Raw genomic sequence first — 26,547 nt, forward strand, 5'->3', positions numbered from 1 at the left:
GGGAGCTGCTCACCTTTCCCGACCGGCGGCCGCCGCTCCGAGGGCGGGCAGGGACCCCAGCAGGGCGCAGGGCCCGGCCCCTCGGCTGTCGCGGGCGGGAGCCGGCGCGCCGCGGCCCCCAGGACACACGCGGTAAGTCCGCGGGCGACTCGCGGCGGCTGGCGGGCCGGGCTGGGGGCCCGGGAGGAGGGGGCAGCGCGGCGCCGGGTAAACGGAGCAAAGGTAAACCCAGCGGCTCTTAAAGGCGCAGGTCTGCTTCTGCCAGGGGCCGGGGCTGCAGGGCGACTCCAGGGCGACGCGGGGAGGTCGGCGATCGCCGGGCGGCTGGGCCGGCGTGCTGGGGGGCGGGCGATGCCCTCCCTGCGCAGGCCGGCTCCCGGCGTCCAGGGGCTTAGGACGGAGGGCTGTTTTGCCTTCTCAGGTCCGCCGCCCCTCCCGGGCGTCTCCAGCGGGACTCACTTTGGCCTCCCCCGAGCTCCTAGGAAGCAAAGTTTTTCACCCGGTCGGGAATCGGGCGCGTTCTCTGCTCCCTTCCTCCTGGGAAGGGCAAGGGTCAGGAGCCTCCGGTAATGGGAGAACCCGCCAGTGTGGGACCAGACCCCGTCTTGAAGGGCTTTCGGGGCTCCGGTGAACTTTCCAGAGAGACAGGCTGGCGCGGGTGGGAGGCCATGGCCCTAGGGCGAAGGTGGAAGGACAGGACACGTGAAGCCCTGCAGCTTACAGCGCTAGGGGGTGTGTGGGGGTGCGGGGGTTGCGGGGGGCTCTTCTCTCCCAGGCCAACCAGAGGGGCAATGCCCCTTGCCCACCCAGGCGCAACAGGCAAAAGGTTAATTTAGTCATGAGAAGGGTGGGTGGCCAGTTGGGAGATGTGGCCTGAGGATTCTTGGGGAGGGGAGGAGATGATCAGGAATCAGAAATCTGAAGTCAGCTCTGGCTGGAGGCCTCTCTTCTCTGCCTGTTGGGGGCCAGGGTTTCTGGAGCTGTCTTCAGGCCTTGTGGTGGGAGTCCTGCGGTTGAGACAGTAACCAATCTCCATCTCCGGTGCTTGGGATCAACACCCTGCTGGGCACCAGGGGCCTTTGATCCTCTCTGAACTCCTTCCCTACAGCATGAGTGGGAGTCAGGTCCCCAGAAGCTCATCCCCACCCCCAGCCCAGCCCTCAGCAATTCCCCAGCTGCGTCCTGAGCCCTGTGACTCACTGACACCACCGGCCTGGCCCGCCAGCGTCGGCGCCCTGTGAGATTCAGCGTGCTCGCGGGGCATTTTCCGCCGGGCTCAGGCACACAGCACATTCCTGGACACTGGCCTGGGGGAGCAGAATCCTTAGGAGGAGGATGCTGGAATGTCTGGCTGACAGGCGCATCCTCAGAGAGATCCCCTACCTTTCCTCTTACCTGGGCGGGGGCGGGGGGGGGGTGTCTGAGACCCCCTTGCTTAGGGTTGGGGGAAGGCAAAGATGGCCCCAGGCAATACTGGCTCCTAGGTTTGGGTCTGCATCCCAAGGTGTTCTGGAGAGAGGGTCACCTTGCCACAGGAGAGCTTCTGTCTCAGGTTACCCTGCTCCAGGCAGCTCCTGTGCAACTGATGAGCCTGTGAGCCTCACCTCCCCCCAGCTCTGCAAACTCCCCACCCCCTTGGTTCCTGGGACTCTTCCCTCTGGCTGCCCACCCCCAGCCAGGAGCCTTCATTCTTCCCAAACCTACTGGGGTTTCTAGAGCCAGAGTAGTTTTCAGTAAGTTACATTTGATTTCTTAATGCCTTAGTGGCTACCGTTTATCAATGATCTACTGGGTGCCAAGCAGTATGTCACATAACTGTATGAGGTAGGTATTATTTGTGCACAAGTGCGTGCTAAGTCACTTTAGTCATATGCAGCTTTTGTGACCTTATGGACTGTGGCCCTCCAGGCTCCTTTGTCCATGGGATTCTTCAGGCAGGAATACTGGAGAGGGAAGCCATGCGCTCCTCCAGGGGATCTTCCTGATGCAGGGATTGAACCCGCGTCTCTTAACATCCCCTGCATTAGCAGGCAGATTCTTTACCAGTAGGGCTACCACAGCTATTATCATCCCGCTTGAGGTGAGGAAACAGACTCTGCGGCACCAACTCTCCCCAGATCCACATAGGTGGGATCCCACTTCCTCTGACCTCAAGCCCCCTGGCTCTTAGTCCATGCCCCCATCAAGGGAGACCCCAGCCTACTCCGGAGCTGTCTGGTTCTATATTGGTCCTTGGAGAAGGAAGGATGGGGGCTGGTGCTCTGAGTAAGGACTCTCTCACTTGTCCTGTGCCAGGCAGAGCGTGGCTTCTCCATGGGTTGTGGGAGAGAGGCACCCGATCTGAGGAGCAACTAAGTTCTTGGTCTAAGACCTCATGGGATCAGGCTGCCCGCCTTGGAAGTGCCCCCTCACCTTGGGCCTATAGGAGAGGGAGCTGCCTTTATGTCTGCATTTGTTTTCCCTACAGACCCAGACTGTCCTCTGGTGATTTGACCTTCCTGTGCCCAGGTAGACAGGCCCCATGCCTGGCTTGGCCCCTCCCAGCTCCTACCGCAGTCTGGCCTCTACTTTCTGGGATCACCCTGCTTTGGACTTTTGTTCCATATCTCCACCTATCCCTTCTCTGATTTGTTTTTTCCTACCCTGAGTTTGAGGTCTAAAGGAGAGGGCCAGCCCAGCAAGCTCTCACTGTGTGACTCCTCTCTCCCAGCAAACTCCTGAGCTTCTCCCAGCCTGTTTCCTCACCAGTGAAATGGAGGTCATAACAGGGAGGGTTGTTACATGAATTAAATGAAGTGATGTACACTGCCTGGCACCTGGCAAATGCTAAATAACCAGTGGTTTTATTTGTTGCTTGGGAACGAATTCCTAGTTATCGCACTGTGCCTGGCTTTGGGTAGAGATGGAGGCAGGCTTTCCTAATCTCATCAAGCTGGGCCCTTAGCAGTATCTTTTCCATTCCTCCAGATTGAGGAGGAGGTCCCTGTGTAAGAGAGTGGGGGCTAGGTGGATGAGAACTGTTAGATGAGAACCTGCCAGGAGGGGACCTGCTGTGCCTTGGGACTCTACCCTCCCCTCTATCTCAGCTTCCAAGAGGAGTGGGGTGGGCCGTGGGGGCTGGAAAGCTAACAGCCTCCTGCTCTGAGGGTCCTCCGCCAGGCCTCCCTTCCCTGGGGTAAGAAGACCCTCCCCCAGTGCTCAACTGCGGGCCCAGTTCTGCTCTGTTGTCTGGGAGGGAGTGGCTGGCCCGGATCCAGACTCACCCAATTAGCTTCGCCCCTTTGGGCATGAGTCACATTTCTCTTCTGTCCACCCTGGACCCTTCACCCTCCTGGCATCAGCTGCTGAGTAGGCACTTTCCCATCTCTGGGGGTGGGAGCAGACCAGTGTCTTGTTGTGGGCCCCACAGCCCATGTGCCCTTGCATGCACACAGAAGCCAGCTCTAAGGCTGGGCTCATGGCTGCTCAGACAGCCTGGGATCCAGGATCACAACAGAGCCCGGGGTTGGCCTGGCAGGAGCTGGCCCGTGGCGCAGCAGCAGACTAGGAAGAGGGGGCGCTGTGGGCGCATCTCGGCCAGACCTCCCATTGGAAGGAGAGCCCCCCAGCTCCTGCCATCTTCAGGGTCCTGTCTACAGAGGAGGAGCGGTAAGGAGGCAGGGTGAGAAGCGCCTTTGAACTCAAGAGGGTCTTCAGGCTCCCTGACAGCATGAGCGGCCCTGGTAAGACAGGACACCCTGGTCTTGGAGACATTAACCTGGATCTCTGAAGGGCAGTGGTGAGCCTGGGAACTCTGGATAGTGGTTTCACCCTGTGCTCCCACCCCACCCTTCTGACGTTAAATAAAGTCTTTCCTGGAAATAGAGCGGTCGGTATAGACAAGACGACCGGATAATTTTTTTAAATATTTATTTGTTTGGCTGCCCTGGGTTTTAGTCGCAGCACGCAGGATCCTCCATCTTCCTGTAGCATGCATGATCTTTAGTTGTGGCATATGCAAACTCTTAGTTGTGGCACGTGGGACCTGGTCCCCTAACCAGGGATCAAACCTGGGCTCCTTGCTTTGGGAGCTCAGAGTCTTAGCCACTGGACCGCCAGGGAAGTCCTGGGTGGCCTGCTAATGATGGCACGCTGATATGTTCATTCATGTTTGTCTGTGGAGGGTGTGTCTCTTGCCCGCCATGGGTGGGGGCAGTGTTTGAACTTCGGGGTCAGTTCAGATCCTGTCCCTGTTGCTCAGGAAGTGGTTGCCTTCGGTGAAGGACCTTGCTCACCCAAGTTTTAGTTCCCTTCTTTAGAAAATGGAGAGAGGAACAGTATTGCCCCATGAGAATTCCAATGAGATAATGTCAACGGTACTCCTCGCCTTTTGCCTTACCTGGTGTCGTGACCAAGGGCTGGTGGCAGACGGAGTCAGCGGACCGCATTTGGCGGTTCTCAGAACCCTGCCCTCTCCTTGATCCCTGTAGAAACCAGGGCTCAGGCCCCCAGCTGGGGAGGAAACGCTATTCTTAAAACATTTCCACACTCCCTTACCCCAAGCGCCCTCTCCATGTTATCATTATTGTGAGAAGCTCTGGCAAAGCTCCAGAATGATTTCTGTCCTCCCCCCTCGCTTCCATAAAGGAACCTCCCCTTTTCTTTCTTTGGGGGTCCCCTCAGGAAACAGGGCTGCTTCTCCCTTCTGGCCCTGGCCACCTAGCAAAGGAGATTCTTGCTGAGAGAGCAGGCCCGGGGAGGGGGGGCATAGCTGTCCTTCCCCACATCCTGGCAGGATCCAGCACCTGGAAGCAGGTAGGGAGTAGGTCCTGTGCTGGAGGGCATCATGCTCGTGACATCTGCAGTGCTGGGTCCCTAGGCCCCCTCTACCAGCAGGCCATGGGCCGAGGCCAGGAAAGGGGGCCCTAAGCCCCTCCCTGTTCCTGGCACGGAGCTCAGCTGGCAGCACCCCTTGCCACGGCTGGGCCGGGTGCCACGCTCTGGGCTGACGCCAGACCTGCCTGGCTGCTTCCCTGGGCAAGGCGGCTCTCCATGGACAGCTGATGTCCCTGATAATGGTGCCCGGTGCAAGGAATGCCATCTCTGGCCAGACCCTTGCTGTCCCTTCCAACCCCAGAATGGGCACTGAGCTCAGAGTCACAAGCCCTCGGTTCTAGTTTGGCTCTACCCCGTCGTCCAAGTGGCCCTGGGCAGGCTGCTCCCCTTTCTGAGTCTTCCCTTCTTCACCTGGTAGATGAGGGTACAGACCTGGGGATTCCTAGAGCCCTGTCCAGGATGGCTGGTTTGCGGTTCCAGCTTTTGCCAATCCTGCTGGCGAGGGGAGCTGTCCTTGGAGACCCCAGGAGGGTCTTGATCCCCCAAACTCTGAAGTGCAGGGCCTTCCCCCAGCTGAGGCCGGGGCAGCTGGCCCTTGCCAAAGCTCTGGTGGATGAGGAAGCCCTGGAAGGCCTCCTCCTTGTCAGACGGGAGGAGAGAAAGTACTTCCCAAGGCAGTGGGTGTGGGATTCAAACATCATACAGACACTGATACCAAAGGGCAAGGCTTGAAGAACCATGGCTCTTGGCCAAATCCAGCCTATGTTAGCCTGACCTGTGAGCTAAGAATGATATTTATAGGTTTAAGTGGTTGGGAAAAATTCAAAAGATGAAAGTAATATTTTGTGACACTTGAAAATTACATAATATATGGATTTTAGTGTCCACGAGTGAAGGTTTACTGGAACACAGCCACGCATTCGTTTCCATCCTGTCTGTGGGTACTTTTAGGGGGATAGAGTTGTGTCACGGAAGCAGAGACCGTATGGCCACAAAGCCTAAAATACTGGCAGTCTGGCCTTTACAGGAATGCTTGCCCACCCTGCTTAGATAATCATAGTTCTCCCAAGGTTTGCACCAAACAGTTCTGGAATCTCTATCTAAAAATACTTTCTTTTCATTTAGAAAGAAGCGTTGTTCTTTTAACATAAGCAATGAAAGTTCATTATGGAAATATTAGAAGCTGCAAATAAGCAAAAAGGAGGTATTAAAATCACTCGTAATTCTGTTACCCAGTTAGATAACTACCGTTAGCATTTTAATTTAGAGCCTTCTGGAATATATATATATATATATATATATATATATATATAGTGTGTGTGTGTGTGTGTGTCCTGCTGGATTATATAGAGTGTTTGCGTGTATTTATAGGGTGTACATGTATGACACATATATGTCTAGCACACAGCTTTTACAAGTTGTACACAAATGCCCTTTTCATTTAAATACACATCTCAAACTGCTTGCTGTCTCAGGGACTGTCCTAGGCCCAGTGGGGTAGTTCTAATATCCCAGACCCTGGGGGAACGTCCAGACCGAGGTGGCCAGCAGGCATTCGGGCCTGTGTGTGAGGCACAGGGTCTTGGTGGGGCCTGAGCTGCGAATCTGGAAGTCATCAGCACGTGAGTGGTGGTTTCCACTGCAGGAAAGCTTGAGGTCACCAGGATGAGTGTAGAGACGGAAGAACAGAGGACCAAAGAGGGAACTCGGAGCAGCCTGACATTCAGGGCCAGGTAGAGGAAGTGAGCTCCCAGACAGGGGAGGGAGGAGGAAGCTGGAGAACCAGGGGCTGGGGGAGGGGAGACGTACGAGAACCTGGGACCGAGCCTAGAGCCTGGTGCTGGACGGGTGCTTGTGGAATGAGACCGGGACTGGGGGAAACCAGCGCCGCTGCCCAAGCTCTGAGGGTGGGTGCCGCTGACCGGACATCCAAAGCATAGGATGTTCGGAGTTGTCCCAGAGCGGGCCTTGGAGACAAAGAGGAGCAGGGCGGTGGTCGTGGCTGCAGCAGCTGCCTGGACCCCGCCCGGTGAGAGGGAGGCCACGCTGAGTGTGTGGAGGCCAGCGTGCCCTGAAGGGTGGAGAATGTTGGCCAGGGTCCTTCAGAATGCGGGCGTGGCATCGCTAGGCCAGACTGGTGGTGGCGAGTGCGGGGAGTGCAGTATAAATAGGAATGTGATCTGGAGATGTGGGAAACCCTCCCCTCCAGCCCCCTCACTACTCTTGAGGCAGCTGTTCCCCTGGGATGCGTGCTTGAAAGCCCCTGCCCTTTGTTGCTAAAGTTGGGCGTGGTGAGAAAACCAGAGATGTTAACAAAGATCCCGCGACAGGTTGTTCAGTCTAGACGAGGGAAGACTAAAGGGAAGGTGACCTGGGTGCTCTTTATTTCTCCTCCTGTTGGTTGAATAGAGGATGGTGGGCATCAGGCTCTGTGCTTAGGCAAACAGAGTGGAAACAGATGAGCTATTTCCACTGAAATTTAGCAAGGAAGACTTAAGAAAATGTTCTAGACTCTGGAATTTTAAAAACACTGATGGTAGGTAAGGGACCTTCCTTGAGGGTCTTTCTTTAATGCACGCTGCTGAAAGGAGTGGAAAAGGGTCTCCTCTGTCTGGGAGCTGGGGTGGGCCTGGTCTGGAAGCAGATGTACGAGACAGAGGTCTTGCCTGCCCCGGCTCCTTGCTCCTGCCTCTGGTCTGGGATGTCTGGGACGGCCAGAACCAGAGCTGACAGAAGGGTACCTCGCCCCACCTAATCACTTAGAAATCCACAGCCTCTCCAGAGATTCCAGGCCAGCCTTGGCTGGGTGTCTAAAAAAGACCAAAAAAGAAAATGCCAGAAGATGATATATGTGGCTTCATTCCTTGAGCCCCAGGAAGCCAAAAAGAGTGACGGAGTATCAGCAGGGCTGATGGGGCGGTCTGGGGTGAGGAGGGGTCATCTGTAGGGGTCAAGGTCAAGGTCTGAGCCCAGGTAGTATATGTGACCCATGAGGCCCTGGAAATCTGCCCCTGGGGGATGGGATCCCAGGAGGAGGGCCCCGGGGCCTGCCGAGCCCCCTCCCCACAAGACCTGGGAGCCCCAACTCAGCGCATGTTCAGCTGGAACCTCTCTTGAGGATCGTCTCCATCCCTTGTCTATTCCTCACCAAGCTATGGCAACTGCCTACCCTGAAGCCTGCACAGACCTCACTGGGAGTGCGGCTGCTGGGCCGGAAGCCGCCGTCTCTGCCCCAGCCCCCCCGACCCCATGCCCCTATTGCCCTGGGGAAGGAGCCTAGCTTACAGCTGAGGCTTGGAGTCCAGTGGGCAACTGGCAGCCTCTGGGCGGCCCACTTACCTCCAAACACTCCCCGAACCAGGAGCGCTCGGTTTTCGTAGATTCCCTTACTGCTCGTTCGAGGGTTTGCGCAGTGCCAAGCCCTGTGTCAGGGGCTAGAGGTGTAATGATGAGTCAGACCAGTCCTTCCCCTTAACCTGCCCACAGGCAAACTAGGGAGACAGACAAGCCAGCAGTTACAATACAGCAAGCCAAGTGCGCTGCTCGGGGACATCTAGAGTGCTGTGGGAGCCCAGGGTAGGGGCCCCACGTGGCCAGCAGAATTTCAGGCTAGAGAGAATAGGAGGGGTGTGGCAGAAGGCAGGAGGAAGAGGTCATGTCTGCCTTGAGCCTTGAAGATGCAAACATTTGGTTGGCTTTCCCCTTGTCCCTGGTGTACCGGTCCCTGGGTTCCCGTTCCCATGGAGAGTTAGGAGAACCGAAGAGGAAAGATGTCCCAGGGAGTCCTGGGCTGGCCGATGGACCCCTGGGCTTGCTCTCGTATCCCCAGGAAGAGGGCAGGGCCAGGCCACCCACATGGGCTGAAGTCCCACCTGCTAAGAGTTGGGGCTGGCCTGACAAGGAGAAGATAAGCATAGCAACAGGACCTGGCCTGCCTGAGAGTGGAAGAAAGGGTCTGCACACCAACAGAGTGTCCTGAGGGGTCAAGGTCTTTGTCTTCAATGGGTCTAATGTTTAAACGTAGAGGAGAGGCTCAAATGAGCCATTACAGCGCACCAGCTATGGTCTAATTCAGTGTGCCCATTCATTCCACGAACACTGGCTAAGCGCCTGGTAGGTTGCTTCCACGTGAGGCCGCGGAAGCAAAGCTGCCCCAGTCCATGCTCTTGCCCTGAAGGACATGTCAGTCTGGAGACATCTCGTTTTACCTCCCAGGAGGAGGGGCAGCCACATGCAGCCTCCCAGGGGAAGCAGCAGCTGAGTCAGGGAGCAGTTTTACTGAGAGAAAAGTGAGGAAGGCCTTCCCAGGGGTGGCCAGGAGGGTGCTTTCCTCTGAGAATGTCAGCTGTGTTCCCGAAAGCTGGACCCTCCAGGGAGGGCTGAGAGCAGAGACCAGGAGGAGACAGGGGTCAAAACACAAGAGGCCTAGTCTTCTGGCCGCTGGAGTTTGGACTTTTTCCTGAGGGTGGTGTTAATACTGAAGGATTTAAAACGGGGAAGTGACGTCATCAGAAGGCCGCTGAGAACAGGTCTCACAGCCGGGGGCAACTGGATAGGAGGTTGGACATTCTCTCCATTTTGCAGATAAGGAAGCTGAGGTCTTCCCAGGTCACAGTGCTAGTAGGTGGGAGAGCTGGGGCTCCTCTCATGACTCCAAACTGCAGAGCCTTCTGGCGAGCAGGCCCAGACATCACGTACCCTCATGATGGGACTTTTGCATCAGGTAGGACGCCATCCCTCACCATGCTGTGGCTCCTGCCCACCCGAGGCCCGCACAGGCCTCCCTGGGGGAATGGCTGCTTGCCAGAAGCTGTTCCCTCTGCCCCAGCCCACCCTGCTCCCACTGCCATGGGGAAGAATTGGGTTGCACTTGTCCAGGACAAAGGCAACCCTGGGCTGCAGACAGCCGCCTCCTGACTGGCTTCCTGTGGGTTAGTCCAGCTTGCTACTGGAAGGCCTTCCCCACCTGCCCCCACGCATTCCGGCAGGAGCTGTGGGAATCTTCTCTGAGCTCTGTCCCTGCGTCCAGAGCATCTGTTCACTGGCAGGGTGACCACAGGCCTCTCTGTCCCCTGGATCCCGGCCCCTCAGAAAGGCCCAGGCTGACGGCCTGTCCCCCAGGCTGGAGCTCGCAGAGCAAAGTGAGTGATGAGGAGTGATGAGGGCTCCGGGTCCTCTGCTTCCCTGCTTCCTCCTGGCTCCAGGCCATCATGGGGTGACTGGCTTCCCCTGAGGTTTGTTACAAGCTAGGGAAACCAAAGCCTCAAGCCATGCAGGGCAGGGTCAGTGAGAGGATGCAGGAAGAGATGCTATCTGCCAGCTCCCTGCAGGCACGGTTCTGCTGGGGGAAGGGGTGTCTCTGAAGTCCCAGCGCTGGACGTGTGCAGACTTGATCAGCCGTGGCCCCTGGTTATTTTTAAAACCTGCCCATGGGCCCAGGGTGGCCGAGGCAGGGCCAGGAAGCGAGCAACAGAGAGTGTCATGAGGACCATAGCTGGTGGTCAGCCTTTGGGAACGAGGGACAGACCCTCGGGGCTTCGGAAAGCGGGCAGTTGGAAATTACTTCCTTCATTCCCTAGCCCTGGGCTCGCAGAGACTGAGACCTAAAAGAAAAGAAAACAAAGCAAAAGGGGGGACTTGGAAAAGCACTCGCGTGCCTGGAACTCAGTAGGTGCTCCAAGTGCTGGTGACGCAGCCAGGATGCTGTGTGCCACAGAGCTAGCCTGGCGGTCGAAGCACGCTTGGTGAGGGGCGTGAGCAGAGTCCTCCCCGCGGCCTCCCCATGGATGACTCACTTTCACGAGGGTGCCTGTCGGGAGGGTGCCCGCCTGGGGAGGCTTCTGGAGACCTGGGACCTGAACCACAGGCCACGGTGGGGAGTGGGGAGGACTGAGCCCCAGAGGAAGGTGGTACTGCCTCTGAAGGGCCCTGGGTTGCAGGCTGCGAATCAGGGCTTTTTAAAAATAAACTGTATATCTTTGTTATTTTGGCTGTGCTGGGTCTTTGTGGCTGGGCACCAGCCTTCCCTAGCTGTGGAGCACGGGCTTTTCTTGTTGCGGAGCGCAGGCTCAGCTGTTGTGGCCCGCAGGCTCAGCTGGTCCACAGTGCGTGGGATCTGGCCAGGGGTTGAACCCACATCCCCTGCATTGACAGGCGGATTCTTAGCCACTGGACCACAGGGAAGTCCCAGTGAGGGCTTTATTCAGGAGGAAGGCAAAGAGGCTTCTCATAAGGTTTCCTGAGGGATCTCAGAGCTGGCTTCCCTGAGATTTAGGAGGAAAAGCTGACCTCGCCCTCTGCAACAGCCTGCAGCCAAACTCCTGTGAGAGGGAGGCTGTGGCCCAGCTTCCTGGGATGTTCTGCCATCCTCCTTCTCTGTCTCCAGGATCTGCCCACATGGGTCTTCCAGGTGTCCCAGCCAGAGGGTGGGGGTTAGTTCTGGGTCCTGGCGGAGGTTGTCCTGGGGGCGGGGAGCCTCTGCGCCTCCTGGACAGGGGGTGATGGGCCTACAGGTTGGCGGCCTCCCCGGGAATGGACACTGTCCACCTGGGGGCTGAGGGCCCTGCCTGGCGGTGATAGCCACGGGGACCCCTCCTACCTGCCCTGCCCTCTCTGTCTGGAGGCTCCGGCCTGCCCATTGCTGACCAAGTCCCCTGCTTCCTGTTCCTCTTCCATCCCAAGGTCTCAAAGCGCCTTATGGACGGTAGGAATGTCTGTGAGGGGTGTGTGTTATAGGATGAGCTTTATATGGGCCTGTTTTCTGATATTTTTACATCTGTGCCGGAAGCTGAGGGAAGAAAAGAGAGAAGAGAGCTAACATTTTCTGAGTGCCTTCCTTGTGTCAACTCAGCACCCCCACTCAGACATCAGCGAACATAAAGCTCGTGCCCAAAACCCACCAGGCCTCCGCTCCCAGCACCCCTCACCCCCATGGTGGCCGCCCGTCCTTCCCTGGCTCAGGCCAACCCCTTCAGAGCCCCGCATGACTCTTTTCCGACTCCCCCATTCGCAGTCTGTCAGCAAATCCCTCCGGCTGCCCCTCTGCGATACACCGGGAACCAGCGCTTCTCCCCGCCTCTGCTGCACCACTCTGATCCCGGCCATCACCCCTGTCACTGCCACCTCCTGGCCAGGCTCCCTGCGGCCCCCGTGCTGCGGTCAGAGGGAGCCTATTAGAACCTAAACCCAATCAGATCACTCATGCCCTCAGGCCCTCCCAGACCCCGGGGGACCCAGCACGATCTGCCCCTCTCTGCTCTCCAGACCACCCCAAACTCACTTCTGCCTCAGGACCTTTTCACCTGCCATTTCCCTGTTACCTGCTTCCCCCAGATTCTGTATGACTAGCTCCCTCCCCGGTACCTTCTCAGAATTTTCCTCAAAAGATGCCACCTTCTCAAGGAAGACGTCCTGATCACCCTATTTAAAATTCCAACACCTCACCTCTCACGCCCCATCTCTTTCCTGTTTTTTCTCCCTTGCACATGTCACCATCTAACATGTTGTGTATTTTATTTAATTATATTTAACTATATTGTCTGCTACCTCTCCCCACCCCCATTAGAGCGTCAGCACCGTGAGGACAGGATTAGTGCCCGTTTTGTTCACGAGTAGGTTCTCAGGGTCAGCAACAGCGCCTGGCATGCAGTAGATATTCAGTAAATAATCATGGAATGAAAGACTAGAGTCGAACTACGAGTGATGGCATCCCCACGAGCGACTGCCGCACGCTGTCCTCGGCCTGCTGGCGTTAGCGCAGAACTGCCATCTGGGGTTGTCTGGCTTTGAATTTGGGGTGAGGGTGGAGGAGACCTGGGAGGCAGAGAATAGCACTTACAACCTGGGCCTCTGGAGGGGCAGGGGGCATTTCTAGCTAGGAGAAGAAAGGAGCGATGCGGTCATGGAGCTTGTGCACTTGGCAACAGCCAGGAAGTTCCTGCATGATTTTGAGCAAGTCAGTTCCCCTCTGGGAGCCAGCGAGGATTGGAATGGTGGCTCTGTGAGTGCCTGCTCCGGCCAGCGCTCCAGGAGCCCCGCCCTTCCTCACGGCAGCCTCTGGAGAAATGTCAGTGTCCTCCTGGCCCGGCTCCCCCTTCCTCCTGTGCGACGCACTTCTCTGGCTGGCTGGTGCGCGCCCAGGAGGAAGTGATGGCAGGTAGGCGAGAACTTCATGGACTCACCTGGGCAGCAGGAAGGGCTGGGGTCTGCCTTCCAATCCTGCAGCTCCCAAGAGGGACTGCTCCTTCAACACCACCCCACACCCAGCCAGGCCAGCATCTCTGAACGCGCGTCTCCCTCTTCCCCTGGCACCAGTTGCCCCAGGGACAGCCCCAGATGGCTCCCTGGCCCTGGGGACAAAGGCCACACTGTGCCCAGCCCTGGGCTGGCTTCAGGCTGGGTGACACTGAGCCCTTCTGTCCCCCGACGCGGGTGAGGGGCCAACTGCACGAAGGTAACAGGCCTTTTTCCTGTCTCCCTTCCCCCTTGACCCTCAAATCTGAGGAGCTGACACTCCCAAGAAAGAAGTGACAGAGGCATCTTGTGTCCTGAGCTAGGAAACAACAGATCATTCACTGCCCAGTCTGCCCTGTTGCACTCAGACCCTGCTGGGTTCAATGCCCCAATTGTCCCCATCGGAGAGCAGTGTCCACTCCCTGCGTGGTTACTGCTGCCTGCTCCCCGGCCGCCATCAGGAGGCCCATCCTGACGTCTCGCCCCCATTGCTGCTGCCGCAGCCACTTCCTCTCTCTCTTCTCAGGCCGGCTGAGAGCAGCTGGGCTCCCAGTGTCGTCTGCATCGCTTGGCTCCGCATTCCTGCTCAAGCCTCCATTTCACTCTTTCCATGCTTCCTGGTCCCACTAGTGGCTCCTTGCTCCTAACTTAGCCATGAGGAGGGTGGGTGGAACTTAGGTGGTCCTCCTTTGCCTTGTAGAAATTGGGAACCTCCCTCCCACAAGGCTTTTGATGAGTTTCCCTTCCCCTCCCCTCCAGGCAAGAGCAAGGGCATCAGATTTATGGCAGCTCCTGGTGGATTCCTGAGTCACCAACTCAACCTGCCATCCCATAAATCCCAGACTGTAGGACAGCTTTATGGGGAGCCCTGTTTCTAAAAGAGGGCGTGACTGCCCCCCACCACCTTGGCGGAACACAGACCTCAGGAAGCCAAGTGCCCAGTTCCCCCACCCGCTAGGATGACCATGACTGAGCTTGGGGCACCAGTTTGAGAAGGGCAGTCATTTCCTCCCCTCCCAGGGGGTCTTGTGCTCCACTGAGCATTCACCCCACCTTCCTGTGCTTCCCCCACCCCCTGGGTTCCCCATCACAGCACATTAGGGCCATCTGGAAACCTGGGCAGATTCCATCCCTTACCTGGACCTCAGCTACTTCCCAACCATGGCTCTAATGTTCAGATCACTGGGAATGGTTTTTAAAAATACATTTTCCCAGGCACCATCCTCAGAGCTTCAGTTCTAGAATCTGAGAGTGAGACCGAGGAATCGGAATTTTTTCTGACGCTCCTTGCTGATGCTGATGTTCACCCAACTTGTAAACAGGTGGTCTGTGCAATGGGGAGATCTCCACTCTCCCGTCGTGTGGGAGGTGTTAGCGAACATGCAGGGCATGTCGAGGTCCTCCTGTCACTGGAACTTACACACTGCCTCCATCAGGAAGCCCCCGTTCCTGCCCCCATTTCCCTGTGAGCTCTACACAAGAGTGAGGTGGCTGGCAGCCTCTGGGAGCTTTCTGTCCATGAGAATCCTGCAGACTGCGGGCTTGGGGCATCACACAGAGCCCAGAGGAGCGGCTGAGGTTGACTGATGGGGATGAGCTTGGAGATGGAGAAGCAGGGAAGCTCCAGGCTGGTGATGTTTGCAGGGAAGCTGCAAGAGGAGTTCTCAGCTCAGGAGCCTCACCTCAGGAGCCCTCACAGCCCCAAGGCCTTGAGAAGAGGGACCAGGCTTCACTCACCACTAGCCCCAGTGCCTGGCTCTTCATTTATTGGGCTGAACTGGCAAGACTTCAGGGCCCACTGGCAGAGATAGGCTCAGAGGGCAGTGTGGACCTGAGGCCTATTCTCTGAGAGGTGCCAGCCTGAGGAAGCAAAGGGTCTGAGCTAGGAGAGCTGGAAGGTCTCAACTTAGCTTCCTTTGGAGGCAGTCAGGAGCCTGCAGGCCCAGGGGAAGGACCTTTTCCAGGCTGGTTGAGGACAGAAGGATATGATCATTACACAAAGTAAACATGTTACTGACCCATCATCCCTTAAACCAGGATTCAGGAGGGGCCTGGTTGCCTTGGCAACTGGTTACTGGCCAGTGACAGCGCTGAGAGCATCCTCTGGGGAGCGGCCATGCTTGGTGCATGGGTGAAACCCGGAGAGAGTGCAGGGTGGTCCCTTCCATCACAGGGCTGGCCCTGATGGCTTCTTGGCAGGCGTGGAGGGTGGGGGGTGCCTGGTGAGGCCTCTTGATCCCAGCCCCACTGAAGCTGAGGGAGAAATGGGCAGAGCAGAATGAGGGGGCGGACACGCTGGAAGCTTATGAAACCACGGAGGGGAGGGGAGGGGAGGTGTGACAGCCCCACTCTGAGTTTTCAGGGCAGAACAGAGAAGGAAGAGTAGGCGTGAAGAAGCAGTGGCACCAGTGCCACCGAGAGGCCAGCAGGATGTCCCCTTCTCAGAGGCCAAGACGGCTGCGCAGCCTCGGGAGGGAACCCCTCCTGGCTGGGGAGGGGGCCCAGGGGCGAGCAGACAGCCCGCCCCGCTGCTTCATGGTCTGCGCTGCAGTGGAGGCCCTACCTGCTGGCTTCTGTGTGGGAAGGACAGACAGTGCTCTGCGTCCTCTCCCCAGGGGGCCCTGTCTGTTTCCGGCAAATTTCTGGCTTTGCCCTGAGACATTCAGCTGCTCCGGACCTCCCATATTTCAGCAGGAGAGATGGGAGCAGGGCCAGGTCCTCCCCTTGTCCTCCCCTCATGCCTTTCCTCTCTTTTCCTGTCTCCTGGGGACTCACAGCAAACCAGAGAGGGGCTTCTAGGTGTCAGTATTATGAAATGGTTTGCGCCAGACTACATTACAAGGGTGTAGGCTAAGGTACGTTCAGCTTATGGACATCCATCAGTTAGGCTTACTGGCTGTTGGCATATTTGGCCTCCTCCATGTAAGTTGGTAAAGAGCTGCTGGCCCAGGGGCCACCTGGTTCTGGTGTCCTCCCTGCCCCCCCAGCCTCCTTCCAGAACTCTCTAGGCCTCTGGCAGCTAAAAGGCTACCGTCTGGCCCTGGGGAGGCCTTCAGGATCCCATTGGCCCATCAAGCCACTATTATGAGCCATACTTTTCTCTGCTTCTTGATATACATTGTGAATATCTCCCCAGGGGCAGGGAATCCAGAGGGAATAAGATTCCCAGGAAGGAAGATGGTTAGGAACATGTCGCCCTGGCCCCCAAGTACAGAGTGATTGACAGAGCTTGATGGGAAGACCCAGGATTCACATTTGTTGTTGAACAACAACAACACGCTGCACGTTCTCATCTGTTCTTACCCGTTCTCATCCATTCTCACTCCTTCTCAACTATTCTCACCTGTGCTCATCCATTCTCACCTGTTCTCATCCGTTCTCACCCGTTCTCAGCTGTTCTCACCCATTCTCATCTGTTCTCACCCGTTCTCACATGTTCTCATCCATTTGCACCTGTTCGCACCTGTTCTCATACATTCACACCATTCTCACCCGTTCTCATCTGTTCACACCCGTTCTCATCCATTCGCACCTGTCCTCACCCGTTCTCACCTTTTCTCATCTGTTCTCACCCATTCTCACCTGTTCTCATCCATTTTCATACGTTCTCACCCATTCTCACCTGTTCTCATCCGTCCTCACCTGTTCTCATCCATTCTCATCCGTTCGCACCTGTTCTCACCTGTTTTCATCCGTTCTCATCCATTCTCACCCGTTCTCATCCATTCTCACCTGTTCTCATCTTTTTTCACCTGTTCTCACCCGTTCTCACCCATTCTCATTTTTTTTCACCTGTTCTCATCTGTTCTCACCTGTTCTCATCCATTCTCACCCGTTCTCATCCATTCTCACCTGTTCTCATCTTTTTTCACCTGTTCTCACCCGTTCTCACCCATTCTCATTTTTTTTCACCTGTTCTCATCTGTTCTCACCTGTTCTCATCCATTCTCACCAGTTCTCACCCGTTCTCACCTGTTCTCACCTCTCCTGCCCCAGGACCCGCCACTGCTCCCTGCCAATCATGAGCAAGATGAAGAACTTTAAGCGCCGCTTCTCCCTATCCGTGCCCCGCACTGAGACCATTGAGGAGTCCTTGGCGGAGTTCACAGAACAGTTCAACCAGCTCCACAACAGGCGCAATGAGGGTGAGGGGTCTGGGGCCCTTTCCCCACCCCTCCCCTCCCCTGCCTTCCTGCACACCAGCACAACTGGCCCTGGTGGGGAAGGACAGAAGTCAGGGTGGACTGGACTCCCCACTCTGTCCCCATCCTGGGGCAGAGGCTGGGAGGGTAGCTGATGCCTCTTCCTTCAGACCTGCAGCTTGGTCCTCTTGGTGGAGACCCCCAGCCAGAGTCCAGCACCTTCTCCCCCACAGACAGTGGGAAGGACCCCGGGCAGCTGTCCCCAGGCATGCAGTACCGGCGGCAGAACCAACGCCGCTTCTCCATGGAGGTGAGGGGCTCCAGGCTCTATGCTATGGACGTGATAAGAGACACATCCACAAGTGTGTATACCCAGGAAGGTGGTTGCCTCGGAGCCAGACTTCAGGGGTTCAAAACCCAGCTCTGCTATTGATTAGATCTGTAACTTCGAGCAGGTTACTCGGCCTCTGCATACCAGTCTCCTAATGTTAAAATGATCATGATGAAGATGAAATGAGTTAATATATGCCACGTGCTCAGAACATTCCTGGTCCACAGCAAGGGCTAGACAATTTGACTACTGTTCTTATGGCCCATATCCATGTGCCCAAATGTATGAAAAGCAGGCTTACAGAAGCACAGTGTCTACAGGAATCTCATGCTACAGATGGTGACTCTGAGGCCCAGAGAGGGCAAGGGACCTCCTGAGGTCACCCGGCACCACCTGGATGGTCACGTTTGCCTCTGAGCACAACTTTGAAGAAATCCCCACCCATGATTCAATCCTGCTAGGACTGTTCACAGGGAAAGCGAGACCCAGGATGGGAGATGCAGGCCCCACAAGCCCTGGCTACCTGGGAGCAAACTCGGACACCTTGTCTCATCCTGGCCCCCGTAGGACATCAGTAAGAGGCTCTCTCTGCCCATGGACATCCGCCTGCCCCAGGAATTCCTACAGAAGCTGCAGCTGGAGAGCCCAGACCTACCCAAACCGCTCACGCGAATGTCCCGCCGCGCCTCCCTGGTGAGTCCCAAGAGGGTCAGAGTTCACCAGAATGGCCACCCACTCCCGTGCATGGCCCTGGTTTAGCCCGTCCCAGTTGAGGCCTGCAGCGGTTTCCAGGGAGGTTTCTGGGCCTCTGGCGCCACCTGCTGGCCAGAGAGGATTCCCACAGCGGATCCTCCTTTGTCAATCTCCATTCCCTAGAAGCGACTTAGCAGCAGCAGCAGCAGTTGGGTCCCACCAGTGATGAAGCCCACTCTGGGTTCCAGAGTCTTCACTGAGATGAGATCAGTAAGCCAGCTGGCACGTGTTTCTGAGCTTTGGCCTGTCAGATTTCCTTGGGGAATCTTACAAAACACAGATTCTGATCCCCCATCCAGATGCCTACAGAATCAGACTCTGGGTGGTGGGGCCCGGGAATCCGTACTTTTAAGGGTTGTAGTGCAAGGAGATCCAACGATCCATCCTAAAGGAGGTCAGTCCTGGGTGTTTATTGGAAGGACTGATGTTGAAGCTGAAACTCCAATACTTTGGCCACCTGATGCAAAGAACTGACTCATTTGAAAAGACCCTGATGCTGGGAAAGATTGAGGGCAGGAGAAGAAGGGGACGACACAGGATGAGATGGTTGGATGGCATCACCGACTCAATGGACACGGGTTTGGGTGGACTCTGGGAGTTGGTGGTGGACAGGGAAGCCTGGAGTGCTGTGGTTCACGGGGTCACAAAGAGTCAGACACAACTGAGCAACTGAACTGAACTGAACTGAACTGAGTGCTGAGCGAGAGCAAGTGTGCCGATGGGAGGCTGTAGGGAAGTGGGTTCTGAACCCAACACTCAAGGTGCGATGTCAAAAAGGCACAGTTCCTGTCCTTGAGGGGCTTCTGAGCAGGATGGAGACAGGTGATGAAGGCGTGGGGCAATCCCAGGCCTGCACCCCGGGCTCTGGTCCCTGCACTGGCATGGGAGAAAGAAACTCACTCCTGGGACAGAGAGAAGAGGGGGAGAGAACGACTGGCACTGCCTTCCCCCTGCTTGCTCCCGACCCACAGGGTCTCGTTCCCTTCCCACCTGGAGCCCGGGGCGGGGAGATCGACCATATGCGGGGGCCTTCAGGCTCACAGATGCTCTGTCTCTCTTTCAGTCAGATATCGGCTTTGGGAAACTGGAAACATACGTGAAACTGGACAAACTGGGGGAGGTAAGAGGCCAGGTTGCCAGGCAGGATGGCGAGGAGGAGAAAGGGGGTCTCCCCAGCCTCCCCTGGTCTGCACTCACATGCCCCTGCCCACAGCTCCTGCCATCCACACTCTTGGCCATGCAGTCTGTCTGGCCCAGCCTTTGGCAGGTATTAAGGTGGGCCCAGGTCCTGGAGGAGGCCCTGAGGCCCTGAGGATGGAGTGGCTGATGGACTCTGGGGCAGAATGCAATCTTTTTATTCTGCAAGTATTTCATGCCTAGGATCACGTCCCAGCTCCACTGTTGGCTAGCTGTGTGGCCTGGGGTGAGCTCTGGAGTGACCTCCCCCTGTGCCTTGATTTCCCCCTCTGTCAGTGGAGGTGGTAACTCTTCTACCTCATAGGGCGCTGTGTCCCTAGAATAAGCTTTTGTGCTGTGTATTTACTGGCTGTTTCTGTTATCACTGCACTGGCCTTTGTATTCCAGGCTGGGGGTGGGCAATGGTTTACAGAGAGGAGGAGGGTGTAGCCTTGTCCATCTAGGAAGCCAGAGGAGACCTGCATGTAAACATCGACAGAATATAAGGAAGAACAAAACTAATGCTATAATAGAGGGGCACCTCGCCTGCTGGGAGCTTACAGGAGAGACGTTCCTTCTGACTGGGGAGGAGTTAAGGACAGCTTCACAGAGAAGCAGGCTTTGGAGGAATGGGGACTTCAGCGAAGGGTACGGGGTGGGGAGGGTAGGCAGGGTGTGCATGCCAAGTCACTTCAGTCATGTCCGCCTCTTTGAGACCCCTTGGACTGTAGCCCGCCAGGCTCCTCTGTCCGTGGGATTTCCCAGGCAGGAATACTGGAGTGGGTTGCCATTTCCTCCTCCAGTTGGCAGGGCAGTGTGGCCCACGTCACAGCCCGGGCAGAGGCACAGAGAGGAGGGCGCTGGACAGAGGAGAGCCGGCCCTGAGTGCGGTTCTCGCTCCCAGGGAACCTACGCCACAGTCTTCAAGGGGCGCAGCAAACTGACGGAGAACCTCGTGGCCCTGAAGGAGATCCGGCTGGAGCATGAGGAGGGCGCGCCCTGCACCGCCATCCGCGAGGGTGCGCCCAGGGTCCCGCGGGCCTGCGGCTCCGGGCGGTCCTGAGCCTGCGGGCGGCCCTGAGCCTGCGGGCGGCTCGGGGCCAGGAGACACGGCTGGGGTGGGGAACCCCGAGGCTGATCCCAGGAAGAGGGGTGAGGGGCACGCGGGGCTCAGGCGCGCCTGTCGCCTGCAGTGTCTCTCCTGCGGAACCTGAAACACGCCAACATCGTGACCCTGCACGACCTCGTGCACACGGAGCGCTCCCTCACCCTGGTGTTTGAGTACCTGGTGAGTGGGCGTGGGGCTGGGGCGGGGGTGGAGGCCGCCCGGGCCTCGTTCTCAGAGGCTCCCAGCAGGAATGGCCAAGGGCCCAGGCTTAGGGGTGGCTCGGAGCCGGGGCCTGTCCCACTCCTGGGCTGGGCCCCACCTCCGGGAGCGCTTCTGGCCAGGGTTCGGGTCAGGCTGGGGCTGAGCCAGGCCCCGTGTTCCAGGACCGTGACCTGAAGCAGTATCTGGACCACTGTGGAAACCTCATGAGCATGCACAACGTCAAGGTGAGAGCCTGCTTGTCACAGACTGCCCCCCCAGGGCTGGTGTAACCCTCCCCGCTTCCAGCTCATCTGTCCAGGGACCGCCCCCCACCCCCTGGGCTGGTGTAACCCTCCCTGCTTCCAGCACATCTGTCCATGGACCGCCCCCCAGGGCTGGTGTAACGCTCCCACTTCCAGCACGTCTGTCACTTGAGAGCACCAGTTACCTGCCAGGGTGAAGAGGAGCTTCCGGGGAAGCTCACAGGAGTGAATGGCCCCTTCTGTGTGTGCACACCGGGCAGGTTCCCCAGCCCACAGTGGCCCCTCTCAGCTCCCCACTGGAGCGCTCTCTCCTGCCCACCCTGCTGCCTCCTCTGCGTGCCCCGTGCCCTCCCCTCTGGGTGGGGCCCAGGACGGGGCGTCCACGTGGGCAGGAGAACCAGGTAGCCTCCAGTAGCTCCCCTCCACCCGGTTGTGTCCCCCACCCTGTCCCAGCCCCAGGGCAGGGGTGCAGGCTCTCTTCCTCCCCAGCCGCGGGGTGTGCTCCCACCTTGGGCTGCCCCTTCCCTTCTCTCCCTGCAGATTTTCATGTTCCAGCTGCTCCGGGGCCTCGCCTACTGCCACCGCCGCAAGATCCTGCACCGGGACCTGAAGCCCCAGAACCTGCTCATCAACGAGAGAGGGGAGCTGAAGCTGGCTGATTTTGGTGAGGGCCAGAGCCCGCGGGGCTGGGAGGACCCCACAGTCTCTCCGGGATGCGGGCACCGTGGAGCGGGGAGGTGCAGTGACGGTTTGCTCCTAGGACTGGCCCGGGCCAAGTCAGTGCCCACGAAGACCTATTCCAATGAGGTGGTGACCCTGTGGTACAGGCCCCCCGACGTGCTGCTGGGGTCCACGGAGTACTCTACCCCCCTTGATATGTGGTAAGTGAGCCTGTGGGACCTCCCGACTTGCCTCTGTTGCCCCATGGGCTTCTTCAAAGGACTGTCTAACCTTTGAATAAAAGCTACATGGCATCCTACTGAACTGGATGTCAGAGAACTAAGTCAGAGCTACATCGGGGTTTCCCTGGTTCTCAACAGACTGTGCTGGGCTGTGCTTCTGAAATACCCCCCAGGAGCACACAGAGGGTACAGGAGGCCCCCCACAGTGCATATGATGACTCTTCCCCAAGCCATCAGTTCTGCTGAAAAATTTAGAAGGGATGCATTATTTTTGTATTAGAATTAACACACACAGGATTCAGTGTAGAATGAAAAGTTGGCCCAGGTTTCCAGGCAAAACACAGGTCTCCGATGAATGGCCTCTGCGGTATGCAGGGGTTTCCTTGGAGAGTGGATCTGTGGGCTTCTCTCTTCCCGATGGACAAAGTTTGAGATAGTGCAGCTTGAAGAGCTGCCACGGGGTCTGGCTATGCAGACACCAACCCTACAGAGTAAAAGGGGGAGAGCACAAAGCGTCCTGGAGCCCAGAAGCTCCCCAGACGGAGACTGCAGTGGGGGTGGGGGGGGGTGCGTGCTGTGCTAGGAGCCTCGGCAGCCTTGGGCCCCCCACCCCTGTGCCGTGACACACTCGAGCCTCCGTGGCGGCGGAGCGCGGTGGAGCAGCGCCAGGAGTGCGGGGGCAAGGAGGCCCAGGCTGATGTTGGCTCTGCCCATCGCTCCCTGCAGGGGTGTGGGCTGCATCCAGTACGAGATGGCCACAGGGAGGCCGCTCTTCCCCGGCTCCACGGTCAAGGAGGAGCTGCACCTCATCTTCCGACTCCTCGGTCAGTCTCCTGCCGCTCCCTCCATCTCACCTCGAGGGGGCGCCAGCACCCCGTCCAGCACGGACACTTCCTGGGACCGGGCGATCCTTCAGGGCGGGGGTCCCGGTGGTCGCAGCCACTCTCTGCCCCCACCTCCTCCCTTACCACACCCCCCGCCCCCAACGTCGCCCTCGGCCCTGGCCTCTCACCCTCCCAACCCCTTCTCATCTCCCCAGGGACCCCCACGGAAGAGACGTGGCCCGGTGTGATGGCCCTGTCCGAGTTCCGAGCCTACAACTTCCCCCGGTACCTCCCCCAGCCGCTCCTCAGCCACGTTCCCAGGTAGTCCCTCCTCCCCGCTCCTGTCCGCTGTGGTCCTCACGGTCCCTCAGGGAAGCAGCCTCGGGGCTCGCCGCGCCCCCACAGGCCTGCGCTAGCTCCTTCCTCCCGCAGGTTGGACCCTGACGGCATCAACCTCTTGAGCAGCCTCCTCCTGGTGAGTGTGCTCCCTGCCGGCCGGGGCCCAGCAGGCAGGGAGCTGAAGCCTCAGGACGTCACCCTGGCCCCCAGTCCCAGCCCCGGGCCGGACTTGGGGCTCCCTGGGACCCCCCGCCCCCCGGCACGGGAAGAGCGCCGGCCTCCCCAGACTTCAGAGCAGGCATGCTCCAGACGGAAACCCCAGTTCGAACCCTAGCTGCGTAGCCCGTGGGCAGGTTACAGAACTTAGCTGTGCCTGGCTTGGCTCAACTGCACAGTAGAATGAATCACTCAGCTTGTAAGATGGTTGTGAGGGTAAAGTGAGGTTGCTGAAGACACTTAAAACGGTGCCTGTCTTGCTTAAGCGCACGGTAAGGGTGGTTCTTAGCATTACTCGTTAGTATTACTGGCATTCAAGTTATAATTGTGTATGCTTTTGCATCTGTATTTCCATCCCCAAAGGAGATTAGTCTCTTTATGTCCCATGTCTGGTTTTCTCCTGGTGGCTGGGGACCTGGGACCCTGAGCTCTGGGCCAGTCTTGAGCTGGGATAGCAGCTAGGTGGAGAAGGCAATGGCAGCCCACTCCAGTACTCTTGCCTGGAGAATCCCAGGGATGGAGGAGCCTGGTGGGCTGCTGTCTATGGGGTTGCACTGAGTCAGACACGACTGAAGCGACTTAGCAGCAGCAGCAGCTAGGTGACCCCAGGGGTTGCTCAGGTCAGACTGGCCCTCCCATCTGGGCCAGGGGACTAAGCGTAGGGGTCATATTGCCAGTGGGGTTCCTGCAGCCGCCGCCCTCTGCCTTTCAGTATGAATCCAAGAGCCGCGTGTCAGCAGAGGCGGCCCTGAGACACCCCTACTTCCGGTCTCTGGGGGAGCGCGTGCTCCAGCTGGAAGACAGTGAGTGCGAGGGGGACGCTGGGGGGCCTCCCTGGACCTGGGAGCGGGGCAGCGGGTCTGGGCGAGGAGGGCGAGAGCCCAGAGCCCAGGGTCCGGGTCTGGCTGAGCAGCTTGGCTCCCTGTCCCCGGGTTTCCCTTCATAACAAGGGGAACAAGCCTGGTCATCCTGGGGCTGCCAGCCCTGACTGAAGGGGTGCCCCCAGCTCCCCGTGCGTGGTGGGTGAGGGGCTGCAGACGGCAGGAGCGGACCCGGTTCACTGAGCTGTCTCCCGGCCTGTGCCCTCTCTGCCTGCAGCTGCCTCCCTCTTCTCCCTGAAGGAGATCCAGCTCCAGAAGGACCCCGGCTACCGGGGCCTGGCCTTCCAGCAGCCAGGTAGGGGCCTGTCCTCCCCACCACCCACCCCGACTAGAGGAGGCCAGGGTGGGCAGCGCTTGCCTTCCCGAGGAACAGAGATAGGGCCGGGAGATGGGGGCTCCTCCCCGACCCCGGCCTCTCTTCCGGGGGCCTGCAGGGAGCAGGGCAGGGCCGGTTTCCCTATCTGCTGCCCAGGCTTCCTCCCTGTTCTTCCTCTTCAACCCACACCCCAGACAGAACGCCACATCTGAGAGTAGCCCCATGAAGGTGCGCCTATTTCCTGGTGCCTTCTGTCGGCAAATTCTGAGCTCCGGGTGTAGCCTCTATCCTGGGAGAATTGTACTTATTTCCAGACTAGCTGATGGCCTCAGACATGCTAAGTGCTTTCCACATAGCATCTTATTTAATCTTAAAATTTTCCTTGAAGTTGATATCATTGGTTAGTGCTCCCCATTTCTCAGGCAAGGAGACTGAGGCTCTGGGAGGCTGAGTTGCAATTTCACGCAGTGAGTGAGTAGAAGGGATGGGATTAGAGCTCAGGACTGACCAGCTCCTGAGCGCATGCTCTTGCTGGCTCTGGCAGAGCAGTCCGCCCCTGCTGATCTCAGGTAACCTTGGCCCCCGCCTCCTCCTTGCAGCCCCACATCTTTCCTTTCATTTTCCAGGGCGAGGGAAGAACCGGCGGCAGAGCATCTTCTGAGCTGCGCCCGCCCTGCTGTGGCCCAGGGGCGAGAGGTCACACCGTGCACAGCTGCAGCGGGATGGGGCCCATGCGGCCTCGGAGGACAGATGCGTGAGGGCTAGTGGCCGGCCCGGGAGACCTCGGGCAGCCCTGCTGGCCGTGGCTGCTTCCTCTCCCTGCTTCCCATGTGCCTCCCCAGTGCCCTTGTCCCAGACACCAACCCCTCCACTGCCTGCCCTGGGGCCAGGCATGAGCTGCTTCCCTTGAAAGAGGTGGTGGGCAGAGAGCGACTCAGGCACTTTCCCACCCTGAAGCCCTCGGGCACCCACAGGGAACCCACAGGGACTGGAGAGTCCAGAGGCTGAGCTGAACGCTGTGCCTTGGACATGGGCACCACTGTGCCCCCTGACCTCCCGGGGACCTGCCTGCCTGCCTGCCTCATCAGTTTGGTTGAGACCCTTTCAGGCCCTGGGAGCCCGCACATCTTTCCCCTGTTTCCCCTCTGAGAGCAGGAAGCAACATGGCACCTTGTCTGGGACCCTGGAACCCTGGGTGCCAACGTTTGTGCCAAAGCCCCTCCCACCTGAGGGGCTGGCTGTCCCCAGAGCGACAGAGCTGCACCCCCTCTCCCATTGCCCCTGACTTGTCCCCACGGCCTGCTCCTTGCCAGGGACCCTGTGTGCTGCTGGTGGCCCAGCCAGTCCCGCGGGGCCCTGGCCCGCTGGCCATGCTCTTGCAGCTCGGCGGAGCCCGCCCTGCCCCCCAGTCTGAGCGGGATCGCCTAAAACTGCAGGCAGTAGAGCACACACTGCCCTGGGAGCTCTGCCTCCCGCTTCTACCAGTCTGGCTCTCCCAAGATCTCTTCCTGCTTATCATCCCCGAGTGCTGGTGGGCCCGCCCTGGACCAGCATCCTGCGGGCAGCACCCAGGTGTGCAGGCTCACCCTGAGCCTGGTGCCAGGCCGGCCCCAGCTCCGTGGTGTTGGTACAGCCTCCCTCTTCTGCTCCTCCCCAGTGCCCGTGGCTCTGTCCTTGCTCCGGCCTGTCTGGAGCCTCCCCATGCCTAGAGGAGGCCAGGCCCACAGTCTGAGGTGCAGGAAGGTGGGGTGGGATGGGGTCGGCTCTTACCCTGAGCCCCAGGGGACTGGGAGTGTGCGGGGCCGTGGCCCCCGAGAAGGCGCCTCCACCCCCGCTATGGAGCATGCCTCTTGTATTCCCAAAGTCTCAACACTGGGCTGGGTCTTAAATATCAAGGCCAAAGGGAGGCCAGGCCCCCTGCCCACCCCCTTCCTCCTGAAGAGCGACCGTGGAGGGTCTTGGCTTATCCATAAGTCCCCCCCACCCCCCACCACTGTACTGTGAATGACAGATAATATATTTAATTCATGTGGTACAGAAAGGAGTGA

General features: G+C 58.3%; 1 protein-coding gene across 2 annotated transcripts; it reads left to right on the forward strand.

The window, feature by feature from the left end:
- Nucleotides 1-26,547, forward strand: CDK18 (cyclin dependent kinase 18). 2 transcript variants are annotated; one of them, XM_055581742.1, is made up of 16 exons: nt 1-132; nt 17,044-17,192; nt 17,360-17,499; nt 18,088-18,213; nt 19,337-19,393; nt 20,354-20,468; nt 20,643-20,737; nt 20,941-21,003; nt 21,562-21,685; nt 21,782-21,902; nt 22,650-22,747; nt 22,963-23,068; nt 23,180-23,222; nt 24,015-24,105; nt 24,401-24,478; nt 25,126-26,547. In XM_055581742.1, the coding sequence occupies exons 2-16, from the start codon at nt 17,069-17,071 to the stop codon at nt 25,158-25,160; spliced, it is 1,416 nt and encodes a 471-aa protein (XP_055437717.1). In that variant the 5' UTR covers nt 1-132; nt 17,044-17,068; the 3' UTR covers nt 25,161-26,547. The 2 variants fall into 2 exon arrangements, with proteins under 2 accessions (XP_055437717.1, XP_055437718.1); XM_055581743.1 differs by lacking the exons at nt 1-132; nt 17,360-17,499 and having other exon boundaries at nt 17,062-17,192.

The sequence above is a fragment of the Bubalus kerabau genome, chromosome 5 (assembly GCF_029407905.1).
Source record: "Bubalus kerabau isolate K-KA32 ecotype Philippines breed swamp buffalo chromosome 5, PCC_UOA_SB_1v2, whole genome shotgun sequence".
Taxonomy (NCBI): domain Eukaryota; kingdom Metazoa; phylum Chordata; class Mammalia; order Artiodactyla; family Bovidae; genus Bubalus; species Bubalus kerabau.